Genomic DNA, 17,874 nt, shown 5'->3' with positions numbered 1-17,874 from the left:
ACACTCACACACACACTCTCACACACACACACACACACACACACACACACACACATCCTCACACACGCGCACACACACATCCTCATACACACACACACACACACACACACACTCATCCTCATACACACACATACACACACACACATCCTCATACACACACACACACACGCTGCAGTGGTGGGCCGCAGTGTTGCATGTTTTTGAAATGTGTGATGCATTCAACACACACACACACACACACACATCCTCATACACACACACACACACACACACACATCCTCATACACACACACACACACACACATCCTCATACACACACACACACACGCTGCAGTGGTGGGCCGCAGTGTTGCATGTTTTTGAAATGTGTGATGCATTCAGAAAGGCTTTTTGTTTGGCCGGTAGTGCTCCGACCTTCACATGACACGAAATCTGTTTGAATAAATCTGAGCTCTTAAAGAGACAGATTCTGTGTTCATGATGAAGCACTGAACTGAAGCTCATAAAGAATCCGAGCCACTGCAGACGCTTCCAGACAGACAGATCCTCTTCTTCGAGTCACGCTGTTGCGTGAGATTTCACAGCGCTCACACTCTCTTGTAAATCATAATTGAACAGTAGTAACGCAAAGAATGAGCTCAAACATTCTGTTTTTAATTTCAGCGTCTGCAGCGCCAAGAGAAAAGAGAGTGATTGAGAGCAGCCGTCGCTGGAGTCCAGATCACCTCAAACACACACCGTCTTCAGTCGCTGCATGGACTGTAAATCTGTTTTTGTGTAGGTTGATGTGAAATATGATCAATTCAATTTATATTTATTCACTTCAGCAGATGCTTACAAACTCACAACTTACAAATGAAGAACATCATAAGTAATTTGTGAGGCTGACATGCAGAATAGAAGAGACAAGATTTTTTCAACTTGTACATTTTTTAAATGAAACAATAATACTCCAAATCACTCAATAACTCACTCTTTTCTGAAAATACAATAGAAGAACATACGAGTCAGATGTGGTAATGTGTGCTTAAAGTGTAATAGATTACAGATTACAAGTTACCATATTTAAAATGTAACAAGTAGTGTAACTATTTCCATTACTTTAATGTAACTGATTATTTTTGATTACTTTTCTACATTTCTAACGAATGTTTTCAACTGTTAATCATTTTCAAACAGCCACAGCCAGCACAAAATCAGACTTTAGCACCTCTTCTTACTTTGAGATCAATCTGAGGTTAAATACAGATTTAAAATCATAACAAGAAACCATTTAATAGCTATGATACTGTTTTTGAAATCAAATATTTGTATAGTTATGACAGGAAACACTGGCATCTAACAATGCTTAAAACAGTTAATCTTAAAAAATAAAGCATATACACAAACTCAAATAGGAAATAAAACAGTTACTGAATAAGCATGTCTCCTGAAACATTAGTGTCTCATATTTTAGAGCATTCAATGCAATTTATGAAAGAAATCAAACAAATCAGTATGCATGTGAAAATATTCAGATGTAACCCTCTTTGTAATCATTAACATTTTCATAAGTAACTGTCATTTAATTAGCCTACATATTTTTTCTCAGTAACTGTAACAGATTGCAGTTACATTTACAGTATTTTGTGATTAAATGACGTAACTCCGTTACATGTAACTAGTTCCTCCCCAGCGCTGTGGATATAGTGGTGTAGTATTAGGAGAGACTGAGAGAGTTCAGACAGAATCACTGCCAGGCGGCCTGTCTGTCAAGCATGTGTTTGGGTGGGTTACGGGGGTCCTGTCATCATCTGCGTGATGTAATGCTTTGACCTGTGAGCTTTAATTCAGCAATCACTATCATGAGCTGTGCAGTCACGAACTTTACCTTCTCACCATCAACAACACACACACACACACACACACACTCACTCACTCACTCTCTCACACACACACACACACACGGCACGTGTGTGAGATACAGATGTGGTTTTACGCACACGCTTTATGCCTGATGCTGCACAGGATTGTGTAGAGCACTGTGATTGGTTTTGTAGCTGTGCTGCTGAATTTACTGCCAAGAAATGTGCCGATGATCAGATCTGACCTGCTTCTGAAGATGTGCTGCTCGCAGTATGTACTCGAGCACAATGCATGTGTTGGCCAGAAAATGTTAGTAAAGGAACATGATCGACTGTAAAGATTATTGCTAAATGGAAATGGAATCCTCATTGCAATCTTATGCTTAGTTTACAGCACAATCTTATATTGAGCAGGATGTTTTTGTAACCAAAAATGGTTCTTCTAAAGCGTCACTGTGAAAACCAGCTTTTGAAACCTTTATTTTGAAAAGTGGAGAACATTTTAATTGCACAAAAGGTGCAAAAGGTTCTTTACGTTAGTGAAGTGTTCTTCACATTAAGAAAAAGCGGTTCTTTGAGGAACCAAAAATGGTTGTTCTGTAACATTGCTGTGAAACCCTCTCTGGACCCTATATTTAAAGAGTGCATCTGAATATCTATCTGTCTGTCTGTCTGTCTGTCTATCTATCTACCTAGAGAACAGAAAAAAGTGTTTTTTTGCTCCTCACATCTGTTCACAGTTCGCATGCAAAGGTGTAATTGGCAGACTCCTGCATCTGCTCCAGTGTCTGTGTGGAGCTGCAGGACCTGCATGTCATCATGGCATGATACTATCATCCGCCTCTCTCTCTCAGGGCAGATGATTCTGTCGCGGCCACACAGACTGTGCCCCCCACCTCGGGTAAACACCACTGATTATCCCACAGTAAATCAGAGCAGGGTTTTCGTCCGGGTGGGAAACAGTCCCGCAGGGGTTTGGAGGACCACAGCGCAGCTTCACACGGCACGCTCTCGGCCTCAGCTGCAGGACTCGGAGAATCTCGTCATCACAAATGTCTCAGAGCCCTTCCCTTCGCTGAGCACATGTGAGCTGGTTTCTTGGTTAGCTGTAATGTTGTTTTGCAGTGAAGGCTGATGGAAGAATTTCCAACCTGCTCATACTCACTAGAGATTCATTAGAGTTTGGCTGAGAACGCCGCTGGCAGACACTTCAGTATTTGTGTCCGCAATAATAGTTTTATGCTTTTAACTTGCACAATCATACGTTTCATGTCTCATTGCTCACATTACATCATGTTTTACACCTGCACTCAATTCGTCCTTCAAAACAGAGGCGTTACGGAGAGTTTGTGTCGGAGGTGAAAAACAGTTTACAGTTTCCATGGTTCATGTGAGCGACGTGCCAGACGATGAGAGGCTGTAATTTGTGTGCTAATATTTACTTTACACAGTCGGTCTGCTGAGAGACAGATATCCATATTATGATCCTATTGTTCCAGCGGAGCGATGTTCTTCTTTTTCCTCTCAGCTTGAGAGGGTTTTGTGAGCTGGTGCCGTGTCTCCTGTGCTTGTTTGTGTACTCAGGCCTGATGTTGTTGATCTGGGAAACATCACAGACACATCAGACCGAGTGTGTCACGTCAGATTCTCACAGTCTTGATGTTTCTGCATCTCATCTGAGGATTTCATAATGACTTGGCAGGGAAAAAAAGGTTTATTACAGTGCAGCCATTAGAGCGCTGGCGCAAATGTGTGTGAACTTTGTCACTTTGTGAAGAACAACATGTACTCACAAATATACTACATCCTTGTAAAGGAATGTAACACATTTTTACCATGTTCAAAGTGATAATTCACCCAGAAATTAACATTCTGTCATCATTTACTCACCCTCGTGTCGCTCTAAACCTGTATGACTTTCTCCTGAGGAATACAAATGGAGATGTGAAAAAGTGAGCTCACCCGTGAAAATGATCTTAAAGAAATCTTAAGTAAAAATCTATAACACCATACACTAGGGCTGGGTACTGAAACAAATTTCACAACTTGATTCAGTTTCAATTCAGAATCTTGCGATTTGATGCGATTTGATTCAATTTCGATATCGATTCAACTTGATTCAGTTTCAATTCAGAAGCTTGCGATTTGATTCGGTTTCAATTCAGAAGCGTGCGATTTGATTCAATTTTGATCTCGATTCAACTTGATTCAGTTTCAATTCAGAAGCTTGCGATTTGATTCGGTTTCAATTCAGAAGCGTGCGATTTGATTCAATTTCGATCTCGATTCAACTTGATTCAGTTTTAATTCAAAAAGCTTGCGATTTGATTAAATTCGATCTCGATTCAACTTGATTGAACTTGATTCAGTTTCAATTCAGAAGCTTGCGATTTGATTCAATTTCGATCTCGATTCAACTTGATTCAGTTTCAATTCAGAAGCTTGCGATTTGATTAAATTCGATCTCGATTCAACTTGATTCAGTTTCAATTCAGAAGCTTGCGATTTGATTAAATTCGATCTCGATTCAACTTGATTCAGTTTCAATTCAGAAGCTTGCGATTTGATTAAATTCGATCTCGATTCAACTTGATTCAGTTTCAATTCAGAAGCTTGCGATTTGATTAAATTCGATCTCGATTCAACTTGATTCAGTTTCAATTCAGAAGCTTGCGATTTGATTAAATTCGATCTCGATTCAACTTGATTCAGTTTCAATTCAGAAGCTTGCGATTTGATTAAATTCGATCTCGATTCAACTTGATTCAGTTTCAATTCAGAAGCTTGCGATTTGATTAAATTCGATCTCGATTCAACTTGATTCAGTTTCAATTCAGAAGCTTGCGATTTGATTAAATTCGATCTCGATTCAACTTGATTCAGTTTCAATTCAGAAGCTTGCGATTTGATTAAATTCGATCTCGATTCAACTTGATTCAGTTTCAATTCAGAAGCTTGCGATTTGATTAAATTCGATCTCGATTCAACTTGATTCAGTTTCAATTCAGAAGCTTGCGATTTGATTAAATTCGATCTCGATTCAACTTGATTCAGTTTCAATTCAGAAGCTTGCGATTTGATTAAATTCGATCTCGATTCAACTTGATTCAGTTTCAATTCAGAAGCTTGCGATTTGATTAAATTCGATCTCGATTCAACTTGATTCAGTTTCAATTCAGAAGCTTGCGATTTGATTAAATTCGATCTCGATTCAACTTGATTCAGTTTCAATTCAGAAGCTTGCGATTTGATTAAATTCGATCTCGATTCAACTTGATTCAGTTTCAATTCAGAAGCTTGCGATTTGATTAAATTCGATCTCGATTCAACTTGATTCAGTTTCAATTCAGAAGCTTGCGATTTGATTAAATTCGATCTCGATTCAACTTGATTCAGTTTCAATTCAGAAGCTTGCGATTTGATTAAATTCGATCTCGATTCAACTTGATTCAGTTTCAATTCAGAAGCTTGCGATTTGATTAAATTCGATCTCGATTCAACTTGATTCAGTTTCAATTCAGAAGCTTGCGATTTGATTAAATTCGATCTCGATTCAACTTGATTCAGTTTCAATTCAGAAGCTTGCGATTTGATTAAATTCGATCTCGATTCAACTTGATTCAGTTTCAATTCAGAAGCTTGCGATTTGATTAAATTCGATCTCGATTCAACTTGATTCAGTTTCAATTCAGAAGCTTGCGATTTGATTAAATTCGATCTCGATTCAACTTGATTCAGTTTCAATTCAGAAGCTTGCGATTTGATTAAATTCGATCTCGATTCAACTTGATTCAGTTTCAATTCAGAAGCTTGCGATTTGATTAAATTCGATCTCGATTCAACTTGATTCAGTTTCAATTCAGAAGCTTGCGATTTGATTAAATTCGATCTCGATTCAACTTGATTCAGTTTCAATTCAGAAGCTTGCGATTTGATTAAATTCGATCTCGATTCAACTTGATTCAGTTTCAATTCAGAAGCTTGCGATTTGATTAAATTCGATCTCGATTCAACTTGATTCAGTTTCAATTCAGAAGCTTGCGATTTGATTAAATTCGATCTCGATTCAACTTGATTCAGTTTCAATTCAGAAGCTTGCGATTTGATTAAATTCGATCTCGATTCAACTTGATTCAGTTTCAATTCAGAAGCTTGCGATTTGATTAAATTCGATCTCGATTCAACTTGATTCAGTTTCAATTCAGAAGCTTGCGATTTGATTAAATTCGATCTCGATTCAACTTGATTCAGTTTCAATTCAGAAGCTTGCGATTTGATTAAATTCGATCTCGATTCAACTTGATTCAGTTTCAATTCAGAAGCTTGCGATTTGATTAAATTCGATCTCGATTCAACTTGATTCAGTTTCAATTCAGAAGCTTGCGATTTGATTAAATTCGATCTCGATTCAACTTGATTCAGTTTCAATTCAGAAGCTTGCGATTTGATTAAATTCGATCTCGATTCAACTTGATTCAGTTTCAATTCAGAAGCTTGCGATTTGATTAAATTCGATCTCGATTCAACTTGATTCAGTTTCAATTCAGAAGCTTGCGATTTGATTAAATTCGATCTCGATTCAACTTGATTCAGTTTCAATTCAGAAGCTTGCGATTTGATTAAATTCGATCTCGATTCAACTTGATTCAGTTTCAATTCAGAAGCTTGCGATTTGATTAAATTCGATCTCGATTCAACTTGATTCAGTTTCAATTCAGAAGCTTGCGATTTGATTAAATTCGATCTCGATTCAACTTGATTCAGTTTCAATTCAGAAGCTTGCGATTTGATTAAATTCGATCTCGATTCAACTTGATTCAGTTTCAATTCAGAAGCTTGCGATTTGATTAAATTCGATCTCGATTCAACTTGATTCAGTTTCAATTCAGAAGCTTGCGATTTGATTAAATTCGATCTCGATTCAACTTGATTCAGTTTCAATTCAGAAGCTTGCGATTTGATTAAATTCGATCTCGATTCAACTTGATTCAGTTTCAATTCAGAAGCTTGCGATTTGATTAAATTCGATCTCGATTCAACTTGATTCAGTTTCAATTCAGAAGCTTGCGATTTGATTAAATTCGATCTCGATTCAACTTGATTCAGTTTCAATTCAGAAGCTTGCGATTTGATTAAATTCGATCTCGATTCAACTTGATTCAGTTTCAATTCAGAAGCTTGCGATTTGATTAAATTCGATCTCGATTCAACTTGATTCAGTTTCAATTCAGAAGCTTGCGATTTGATTAAATTCGATCTCGATTCAACTTGATTCAGTTTCAATTCAGAAGCTTGCGATTTGATTAAATTCGATCTCGATTCAACTTGATTCAGTTTCAATTCAGAAGCTTGCGATTTGATTAAATTCGATCTCGATTCAACTTGATTCAGTTTCAATTCAGAAGCTTGCGATTTGATTAAATTCGATCTCGATTCAACTTGATTCAGTTTCAATTCAGAAGCTTGCGATTTGATTAAATTCGATCTCGATTCAACTTGATTCAGTTTCAATTCAGAAGCTTGCGATTTGATTAAATTCGATCTCGATTCAACTTGATTCAGTTTCAATTCAGAAGCTTGCGATTTGATTAAATTCGATCTCGATTCAACTTGATTCAGTTTCAATTCAGAAGCTTGCGATTTGATTAAATTCGATCTCGATTCAACTTGATTCAGTTTCAATTCAGAAGCTTGCGATTTGATTAAATTCGATCTCGATTCAACTTGATTCAGTTTCAATTCAGAAGCTTGCGATTTGATTAAATTCGATCTCGATTCAACTTGATTCAGTTTCAATTCAGAAGCTTGCGATTTGATTAAATTCGATCTCGATTCAACTTGATTCAGTTTCAATTCAGAAGCTTGCGATTTGATTAAATTCGATCTCGATTCAACTTGATTCAGTTTCAATTCAGAAGCTTGCGATTTGATTAAATTCGATCTCGATTCAACTTGATTCAGTTTCAATTCAGAAGCTTGCGATTTGATTAAATTCGATCTCGATTCAACTTGATTCAGTTTCAATTCAGAAGCTTGCGATTTGATTCAATTCCGATCTCGATTCAACTTGATTCGGTTTCAATTCAGAAGCTTACGATTTGATTCAATTCCAATCTCGATTCAACTTGATTCGGTTTCAATTCAGAAGCTTGCGATTTGATTCAATTTCGATCTCAATTCAACTTGATTTAGTTTCAATTCAGAAGCTTGCGATTTGATTCAATTCCGATCTCGATTCAACTTGATTCGGTTTCAATTCAGAAGCTTACGATTTGATTCAATTCCAATCTCGATTCAACTTGATTCGGTTTCAATTCAGAAGCTTACGATTTGATTCAATTCCAATCTCGATTCAACTTGATTCGGTTTCAATTCAGAAGCTTGCGATTTGATTCAATTTCGATCTCGATTCAACTTGATTCTATATCAAGTAGGCTAATGTTGATTTATATTTCAAGGAAAAACTCTCAACTAACACCATAAACTATACAGTAAACCCTGTCAGTTGGTACATTACAAGTTTCATTAAGTTCTGTTCACACATCAACTGAAAACAGCATAGAATGATTCTTGGAATTTAAGAATCGATATTGGTTCATTAAAATGAGAATCAATTCAAATCAAGAAATTGATTCAACCCAGCACAGTGTGTAGTTAGTAACGTAATCCATTACATTACACATTTTAAGTAATTTAATCAGATTACTTTTAGATTACTTTTGACTTTTTCAGTTCTTTTTAATCACTTTGGTACTATTTTCACAAGCAACTGTTACATTTTCAAAACTCTTAGCACTGATATCACAACAGATCATCAAAAGTGCACTTTTTTCAAACATTTCAACATATTTTCAATTGTCTTAGTACAATACACACAATCACAAAGTACTCTCACTACACAAAATAAGTGTTTCATCTATATAAATGTTTCATTCATAGTCATTCATCTTTCATAAAGCTCTTACTGTCAAACTTTTTATTTGCTATTTCAGCTAGAATATAGATTCAGTCATATGGCACAGTGAGGATATTACTGCATTGACAGTAAACTGTTCTTGCACAAAAACATATTCTTTATAAAAGTTAAGAGTCAGCCACACCTACCTAAAACGGCTCGTTCTAACACGCCCCCACATATCTACGTCACTATGTGGGAAGATTTGCATAACGCCGCCCAAATGTTCACGCAAAGAAAGAAGGCGTAACTTTTATTCTCGCTGTAGTATTGTTGTTGTGGAGACGCTGTGTGTTTCCAAATATGGTAAGGAGCATAACATTACCGTCACATGCTTGAGGTATTCGGCCAATCACAACGCACTGGATAGCTGGCCAATCACAGCACACCTCGCTTTTCAGACCGATGAGCTTTGTAAAAATCGACGTGTTTCAGAAAGGCGGGGCATAGAGGAGAAACAATAATGTACAGTATGTGGAAAATAATGTGTTTTGAACCTTAAACCGCGTAAACACATTTCATTACACCAAATACACAACATAATGTTCTTTTTAGCATCGTCATGACCTCTTTAAATAACCAACTGAGTGAAATAAAAATGCATGTGTTGATCAGTAGCTGATGCAATGTTGAAACACTTCCTAAACCTGATATGATTTTTGTAAATCCAGTGGTCAAATGCTGTGTCTAGCACAAAACTGGAAGACTTTCTGAGTGCATATAAGCAGTAGGCTATTTTAGAAAGGAACATTTAAAAGATGAAAAAGAAGAATAAAGGCCCTTGCACACTGAGTCCGAAATTTTCGTTGCGTTTTTTCGTTGTTGTTGCTTTTTTTGTGTGTGTTCGTCATCCTTTCCTATCAAAATGCTTGCTACGGATGCAAAAACGCAGAAAATCGAACCTGATCCGATTTTTTTATGACCGACAAAAGTGTAACCTTTAGGGAGAATCAATAAATTCTGAATAATTTATTGCTATTGTGTGAATATGTAATCATGTAATCATAAAAACTTAACTGTAGTCTGATTACGAGTATTTTTAAAATGTAATTTAATCTAATTACAAGTACTTAATTTTTGGAATCTGATTACGTAATCCAGATAACATGTAATCAGTTACTACCCAGCTCTGTTTATGAGGGACGTGCATACTTATGAAATGGAGCAGTCTGATCTCAGATAGGCTTATGTAAAGTCTTAATTTTTGATTAGTAATATGCATTGCCAAGAACTTCATTTGAACAACTTTAAAGATGATTTTCTCAATATTTAGATTTTTTTGCACCCTCAGATTCCAGATTTTCAAATATTGTCCTATCCTAACAAACCACACATCAATGGAAAGCTTATTTATTCAGCTTATTCTGCTGAGATGCATATATCTCAATTTAAAAAAATTGACCCTTATGACTGGTTTTGTGCTCCAGGGTCACATTTGTCTCCCCTGCTGAAAAAAACAATAGAACCATCACAAAAATTCTAATGGTTTCCACTACAAACACCATTACAAACCATCAACTTTTAACCATTAAAACAATTAAAAAATGTTTTTGGGGGGACATATTCCATTAGGACTGATTGGTTTTAACAAGCCACCAATAGAAGGTGACCAATTACCAGTAGAGACCCACATGTTAAAACCAGTACAATTCCCATTATAACCATTACATATTTTGTGATGTGTCTATTGTTTTTTTCAGCAGGGTCATCATTCCTCTCTTGTCTGGTCTCGTCTCAGTTTGTTTCCACACTGGAAAACAAATATCATTCATAAGACATCAATGCTAATGTTGTAATAGGTCTGTCCCAGAGCTCTGTGTGGCCTCCATCGCGTCCACATGGTTCGAGTCTGTGCGTGCTCTGGGGCTTGATGTGTAAAAAACAACCCTGTGCACTTAAACGAGTGTATAAAAGCAGAATCACGCGCAAGCCTTGTAAAAGTACAAACACAACATGTGTAGTCACGCATCCCCTTCCGCCGTGAGATCTGAAACTCTGCCGCGCTTTTTAACCCATAAAATTACACGCGCGCAGAGCGGCGGTGGATTCGCGCCAAAAACTCCAGAGGCGGGAGTGTCAGAAACGGCCTTACATTAATTAGCCGAGGCATAAAACATTTTCTTGGCAACCCGACATTAAACGGGCGATAAAGTCTCGTTAAGACGTGTTTGACAGCAGGATAAATAAGTGTGTTAAATTCTGTGAGAAAAATAATGTCACATCAAACCACTTAAGTTAATGAGAAAAGAACATAAAGGATTTTCTGATTATTAAACAGTCCAAATATTCACACTTATACACTAGAAGTATGTAGTCGGAGTACTGGAAAAATATATGTGACCCTGGAGCACAAAACCAGTCATAAGGGTCAATTTTGAGATTTATACATCATCTGAAAGCTGAATAAATAAGCTTTCCATTGATGTATGGTTTGTTAGGATAGGACAATATTTGGCTGAGATACAACTATTTGAAAATCTGGAATCTGAGGGTGCAAAAAAATCAAAATATTGATAAAATCATCTTTAAAGTTGTTCAAAAGACTTACATTTTAGTCTGGCTTAAGCCTTGTCTGTGAAACCAGGGGTGAAAGTCTTATTATATGGAAGTCTATTTGCGCCACATAAGAAAAAAAATAATGCTTTGGTAAATAATAATTATGACTTTAAAAGACATTAATATAAGATGAAAAGTCAAAATGATGAATTATGACATGCTAAGTCACAATTACGAGATAAAAACGCAAAAAAAGACTCATAATTTAGATTTTTCGTCCACTTGGTATGTCATAATTTCGATTTTTTTTTTTTTTTTTTTTTTAAGTCATAACCTCGACTTTTCATCTCATAATTATTATTTTTAAAGTTTGTCTTAGTATCTCATAATTTCGACTTTTAAAGTAACTTTGTATGCCATACTTAGTAATTCATCGTTTAGATTTTCAAAGTCAATATCTTGACTTTTCATCTCAAAGTAATGACTATTCATCTCAAAATTATGACTTACCAAAGAAATGGGCTTTCATAGTTGAGTGTACGTGAACAAAACTCATTACCGTTCAAAAGAGAACGCATCGACCTCCTCCATGCACAAGGGCTTGTGGGTAATATTAAAAAAGCATGCGTGGATGCATTTTGAAAATCTTGCAGACACATTAGTATACTATTTTGAGTGTGGCATAAATGCTTTGGGATGCACTAATTCTACACCTGGTCCATCTGGCAACGAGTAGAATCCCTAATTTATTTAATTACAAGCACCAGAGTGATTCATTTAATTGCATTATTTTATGTGGCTCCATACACAACAAATACTATAATGAGCACACACAGGTGAGCAGCGCTTTGATCACTTTCAGATTTTTTGGCCATTTTCTGTTGCAAGGCGAGCACAAGTCTGAGTCATGTTTTTCACTGTAGAATGAAATACAGCAGCGCCACCTTCAGGCGAATGTGAGAGGTGCCTGCTTCTCCAGAAAGAAGTCAGTATATGGATTACTGTATGATTTCTGTTTGTTCAGTGTATTGTAGCACTGCAAAAGCTTGCCTATACATTACAATTACACAAACGGTAACATGAAATAAAACTAAACAATATCCAAAGTGTTCAACATTTATGCATTTACGCAGACGCTTTTATCCAAAGCCAATATTGCACAGTTCTTGCTTTCCTGGGATTTGAACCCATGACCTTGGTGTTGCAAGCAGGAAGGTGTAACCCATACAGCCCATCACACAGGATATAAATATTGGCTTATGTAAATTTCTATATATATGAATTCATATTATATAAAAATAAACTGATGCATATAGTGGCATTAAGAGCTAACATGATCTAACAATGAGCAAAACATGTTTCATTTAACAAAATGAACAAATGCATGGAAAGATACAGAGTGTAATACATGTTGCATGTGCAAATGGTAATGTATACAGTCTTGTTGTTAAGAATTACTAATCAGAGAATCATGATTCCCATCATATGCTCCAAAGGTCAGTGTATAATTCACACCCTGCCTGTGGTGTGTAAGTGTGTAAGTGTGTAGGGTGTGTTGCACCAGAGTCCGGCCCATCAGATAACAGTTCCTCACTGTAAACATGAGTCTGTGAAATCTGTGAACTCAGAGGCTGGTTTGTGTTCTCTGCCAGGATTTTAGGGTTGTTTTGAAGAATAGTGAGAACTGTATTGTTTTGTGGGATGTATGGGTCGTGTTAAAAATAGAGCTTTCTTCTCATGAATTCACAGAACACAGTGATTTCATTAATTTTGGGGAAATGATCAAAACAAATCTGAGCTTTACAACACTGGGTGTCACATGAGCCTGACATCACAGGTCACAGTATAAATGTGTGAGTGTGTGTGTGTGTGTGTGAGTGTGTGTTGATGGCTAAGTGTTGCTCTGGTGTTGGTTACATCTTTGGGTTGGTGATAATGAAGGAATCACAGGCTGGATTAGACAAGCAAAGTCTGAATTTTTCTTACACAACAGTTTCTGTGTTCACAGTTATTCAACAAACAATCCATAAATCATTAACAAATTCATACATTCTATCTGCACATTAAACCTTACAATCACATATATGAAATTCCACATTACACTCACATTAAACACAGTAATACATTACATTAACATGCCTGCCACAAGTTCAGTATATGGTGTACTTTTGATTTTCAAGATTGCTTTAGCCTGATTCTATTGAATCATGGAACCTTGTATGTCCATTTGATAGTAATAATACGTAATAACACATAAATATGATATATGTAAATCACATTGTCAGTAACAGCAACTCACGTCAATATGAAATTGTCAAAACTGATAATGCAGGTTTTCCGAAAGAAATAAATGTTTGTTTCTGAATGTTTGTCACAATCCAATTTTAATGGATAAAATCAGATGTAATCATCAAATGCTTTGTGAACATCAAAATCAAAATAAACCACGTACTAAAAGAATATATTTAATTTGTTTACCTGCATGTCATGTGACCATTAACCAACACTACATTACTGGCTAGTCACTGATTACATGTAATCTGGTTTACTTAATCATATTCCAAAAATTAAGTACTTGTAATTAGATTCAATAACATTTTAAAATACTCGTAATCAGGCTACAGTTATTCACAATGAATCGAATCTCCCTAATTCCTCTTTTTCATCTTTTAATAATAAAAAAAGCCTATTGCTTAAATACACTCAGGTTTTGTGGACGTTCACACAAAGACCAGTCACACAGCATTTGACCACTGGATTTATAAAAATCTGATTTAAGATGTATTTCATCATTGCATCAACTGATGAGCACATTCATTTTTATTTGAATTATCACTTAGTATGTTATTTAACCCTGTATTTCCATGTCTTTGGAAGTCCTTTGTCTTTCAAACACATTAAAATTCACACATTTACAAACTTTTTTTGTCATCTGAATATATTTACCTGAGATTTTAAAATAAATATTCTAATAATTAAGTATCACATTTGCATACTACTGTTCTCTGACATTGGTTATGTTCACATTACTTTTGTTGGTAAGTGTTTTATTTTGATTGATTTTAATTAAACATTTTAAGACTTAATTAATTATTAGCTTTTCATTAAACTCACAAACCCCCTGCAGTTCCTTCATAAACCCCAGTTTGGGAAACCTTGGCTTAATGTAATGTTTAATGCATTTCATGTTATTAATAACAATGAATAAAATAATGAATAACATTTTATTATTTTAAAATTAAAATAATAACATCATTGTATTTTTTTTTTTATCATTATGGTACAAGATTATCCTATTTAAATCAATGTGATAAACGAGATAGGTCAAAAGTAATCTAAAAGTAGTCTGATTATATTACCTGAAATGTGTAATGTGATGGAGATGATCAGTGATTGTACTGTGACTCAATGCGCATGCGCGGCCTCTAACGGCAGCACGGCGGAATTACAGCAACGCGCGTCCGCACTGAGCCTCCGCGGCTTCCGTCCCAGATGAGCGTCAGTCAGTCAGTCAGTCAGTCGGTGACGGACCTCAGAACCGGAGCAGCACCGGATCATGCGCGCGCTCACCGCGTCCTGACAGCTGCACGCGGCTCGGTTCCGGTGTCGGCGAGCGAGATGGACGGAGGCGAGAGGAAGGTAACGCGATTTCACGACGCACCTGCGCGATTTACACCCGCTGGCGTCACGTTAGCTTTAGCATTAGCGGCGCTCGCGGGAGTAAAGTCCGAAACGACTAATAACGGTGATTTCTGTGATCAAACACTCGCGTGTGTGTGATATGAGCGATGTGTGTGTGTGTTAGTCGTGCTGACGCGATACTGAGAGCGACGCGTCGCGTCAAAACAACGACGCCCCTGTTATTATCAATTAAACAAAACTAGATCAGTTTTGCACGGATTAGTCGATTATTAATGAACGAGTGGGAATGAATCTAATCCAGTTATTAAAGTACCATGGTAATACTGTGGTAAAGTACCTCAGAGAACCGAGTAAATATTACCGCACATAAACAAGGGAATCATTCAGTAACGTTTCCATGGTAAATGTCAAAGTACCGTAGTACTGGCGTGTTATAGCACAGCTGTACCATGATTATTGATCAGACACAGCTGCTTTGTGAAGGTTATGGATCTGTGTATGATTGACAGTCATAGAAACAATAACAGACAGACAGTGTTTGCATCGGTTAAATATTCATAAGAACTGATTTGGTGTGGTTTGTTTATTTTCTGTTGATTACATTTATGCATTTAGCAGACGCTTTTATCCAAAGCGACTTACAGTGCATTCAGGCTATACATTTTATTTTACCAGTATGATTAGAGCTGCATCTGTCAGCTGTTATTGATGTTTGAGTGATATTACAGTGACTGTGATGTTACAGTGAGTTCAAGTTCTCACTGGTCATTTGTTGTGGTGTGAAGTGTGTGTGTGTGTGTGTGTTCTGGTTTCTGCGGCACCTATCACATCTGATCCATCAGGTTTTTCTGCATTAATCACATTCCTTGCGCGTCTGTGATGTTTCTGTTTGTCGTAAGATCAGTTTCTCTGTTTTTCTTCACACTCGTGTTCCTGTTTGATTCAGTTCTGTCAGATCTGCTCACATCAGTCTCGTGTGTGTGTGTGTGTGTGTGTTTTAAATTTTCGGAGTGATTATCTCTATATATTGGTTTTGGAAAACCACTAGTTTGTTTTATTATTTTACTTGTTTAACCAGAGTGGAGTCTTTGTGTCATGAAGCACAACACATTCATTTGACATAGAACTTAAGTGCAAATGTAATGAAGTTCAGCTTTTAGGGTCAGTTTATTATGGGAAGGGTTAGAGTCTCAGTCCTAAAAACACCAAAATGCATAGAGGTTAAGCAACTTGAGATGGACTGACCCAAAATGATTGTTTCTGTATGATTGCAAACTCAGTCCCTCTGCCTGCCATCTCTCTCTCTGTGTCTCTCTCTCTCTCTCTCTCTGTTTGATTGAGGGTATACGTAGCTCTCTGTAGTTTGATGGGGTGTAGGTTTTAGAGTCTAAAACTCTATAAAACGACTATAAAATATCTCTCTCTCACTCTCTCTCTCTGTATCTCTCTCACTCTCTGTCTCTCTCTCATATTTTAAACCTGTTGGTGCACATAAAACCATACATTTCAGAAGTCTGTGCTGGAATCATGACCCCAAAATGAGAGGTTCACACTGTTACACCACTAGTATCATCTTTAAACACAGAGAGATGTGACGTTTGCTGATGCTGTGAGGAGGAAGTGTTCGTATACACACGCGTGTTCAGCTTGTTAATCATTAGCTCTTCCTGCTTCGTGACATAATTATGGGAATGATGGAGATCTCGTATGTTTGTTGTGTTTCACCTGAGATGTTCAGGAATGCGTGGAATGTGATGACATCACCTGACCAGCAGTCACATGCTCACGTTGGTCGTGTTTAGATTCCCGGAATTATTTGTTTGTGCTGTAACCCTACAGGACAAACATCATTTATTCACCTGTGCGATGTGTTACGCTGGCATCTGCCGTCTCGCTCTGGACGGTTCAGAATAGTGTACTAGCACACTCTGTTTGCTGTTAGTGAAGTGTAATGATATTGTATGAGTAGTGTGGTAGTATGCGATGCTGAATTATGATGCAAACATATAATATAAAAAACATATAATGCAACAAATATGATGCAGGGGAATTTCTGTAGGAGGAAATGCACGTGTTTCCCGCATTTCATATTGTTTAATTTTAATATGCATTGTTTTGTTATCATTGAAAATAATTATTTACAATTTTGAGTTTCTTACTCTGATCTTGGAGTAAAACCATGGTACTTATTTACACGGTAGTCATATTTATTACATTTATGGACAACATAAAATGCTTTAGATCTCTTCTTATTGATATAGCTGGTTTTGGGTTGAAAAGACACTGACTAGACAATTATAAAATATGTCGTTTTCAGAAATCTTGCAATTTGATGATTTCTGGAGTGTCACTTTTGAGTTTTTGTTAATGCATAACATTAGATTTTACATGAACGTCTGTTACCAGTCATGAATAGTATGCTCTTTGCATTAAACTGCATAAAATATGGTGTTTTCATAGAATTGTTTATGCAATTTTCACATTTATTTTTGTTTTATGAGCGTTAAAAAACTATGCACAGACAGTCATGTTATTTCATTATTCTTTCAGTAAACAATTTAGTGCGCTGCTTGATTTCGTCTATGTTTGCTTAAAGTGCCCTCTTGTGGGCAGCAGCTTTTTTCCTTACTGAAATAGTCTATATGAATATTAGTAATATTTAAGTAAAAAATGCAAGTGTTAGGTTTTTCAGTCTATTTGACGGCCCTATAATGCAGCTTAAATATGTGTGTGTTTCAGGATGTGAAGCTCTCTGCTGAAGTAGAACCGTTTATCCCTCAGAAGAAAGGTGTTGAAGCGTCATTATTACCCATGAGTCTGTGCGGTGAGGGTGGAGCTGAGCCCACACAAATCCCCTCCTACCTGATCACCTGCTACCCCTTCGTACAGGAGAATCAGAACAACAGGTACAAACACACACACACACACACACACACT

The 17,874-nt window shown here is 36.7% G+C and overlaps 1 protein-coding gene across 1 annotated transcript in view; it reads left to right on the top strand.

Moving 5' to 3' along the window:
* The first annotated feature begins 14,776 nt into the window (after positions 1–14,776).
* LOC107713195 (selenocysteine insertion sequence-binding protein 2-like) overlaps positions 14,777–17,874 on the top strand; it is a 12,879-nt gene continuing 9,781 nt past the window's right edge. Inside the window, exons 1-2 of the mRNA XM_016518635.1 lie at positions 14,777–14,934; positions 17,677–17,843. Of these exons, the coding sequence (XP_016374121.1) occupies positions 14,788–14,934; positions 17,677–17,843 (314 nt within the window). The 5' untranslated portion in view covers positions 14,777–14,787. The remainder of the gene's footprint in view (positions 14,935–17,676; positions 17,844–17,874) is intronic.

The sequence above is a fragment of the Sinocyclocheilus rhinocerous genome, unplaced genomic scaffold, assembly GCF_001515625.1.
Source record: "Sinocyclocheilus rhinocerous isolate Xijiao unplaced genomic scaffold, SAMN03320098_v1.1 scaffold1093, whole genome shotgun sequence".
Lineage (NCBI taxonomy): Eukaryota > Metazoa > Chordata > Actinopteri > Cypriniformes > Cyprinidae > Sinocyclocheilus > Sinocyclocheilus rhinocerous.
The sequence above is the reverse complement of the archived record's forward strand: the minus strand, read 5'-3'. Positions and strand labels throughout refer to the sequence as shown.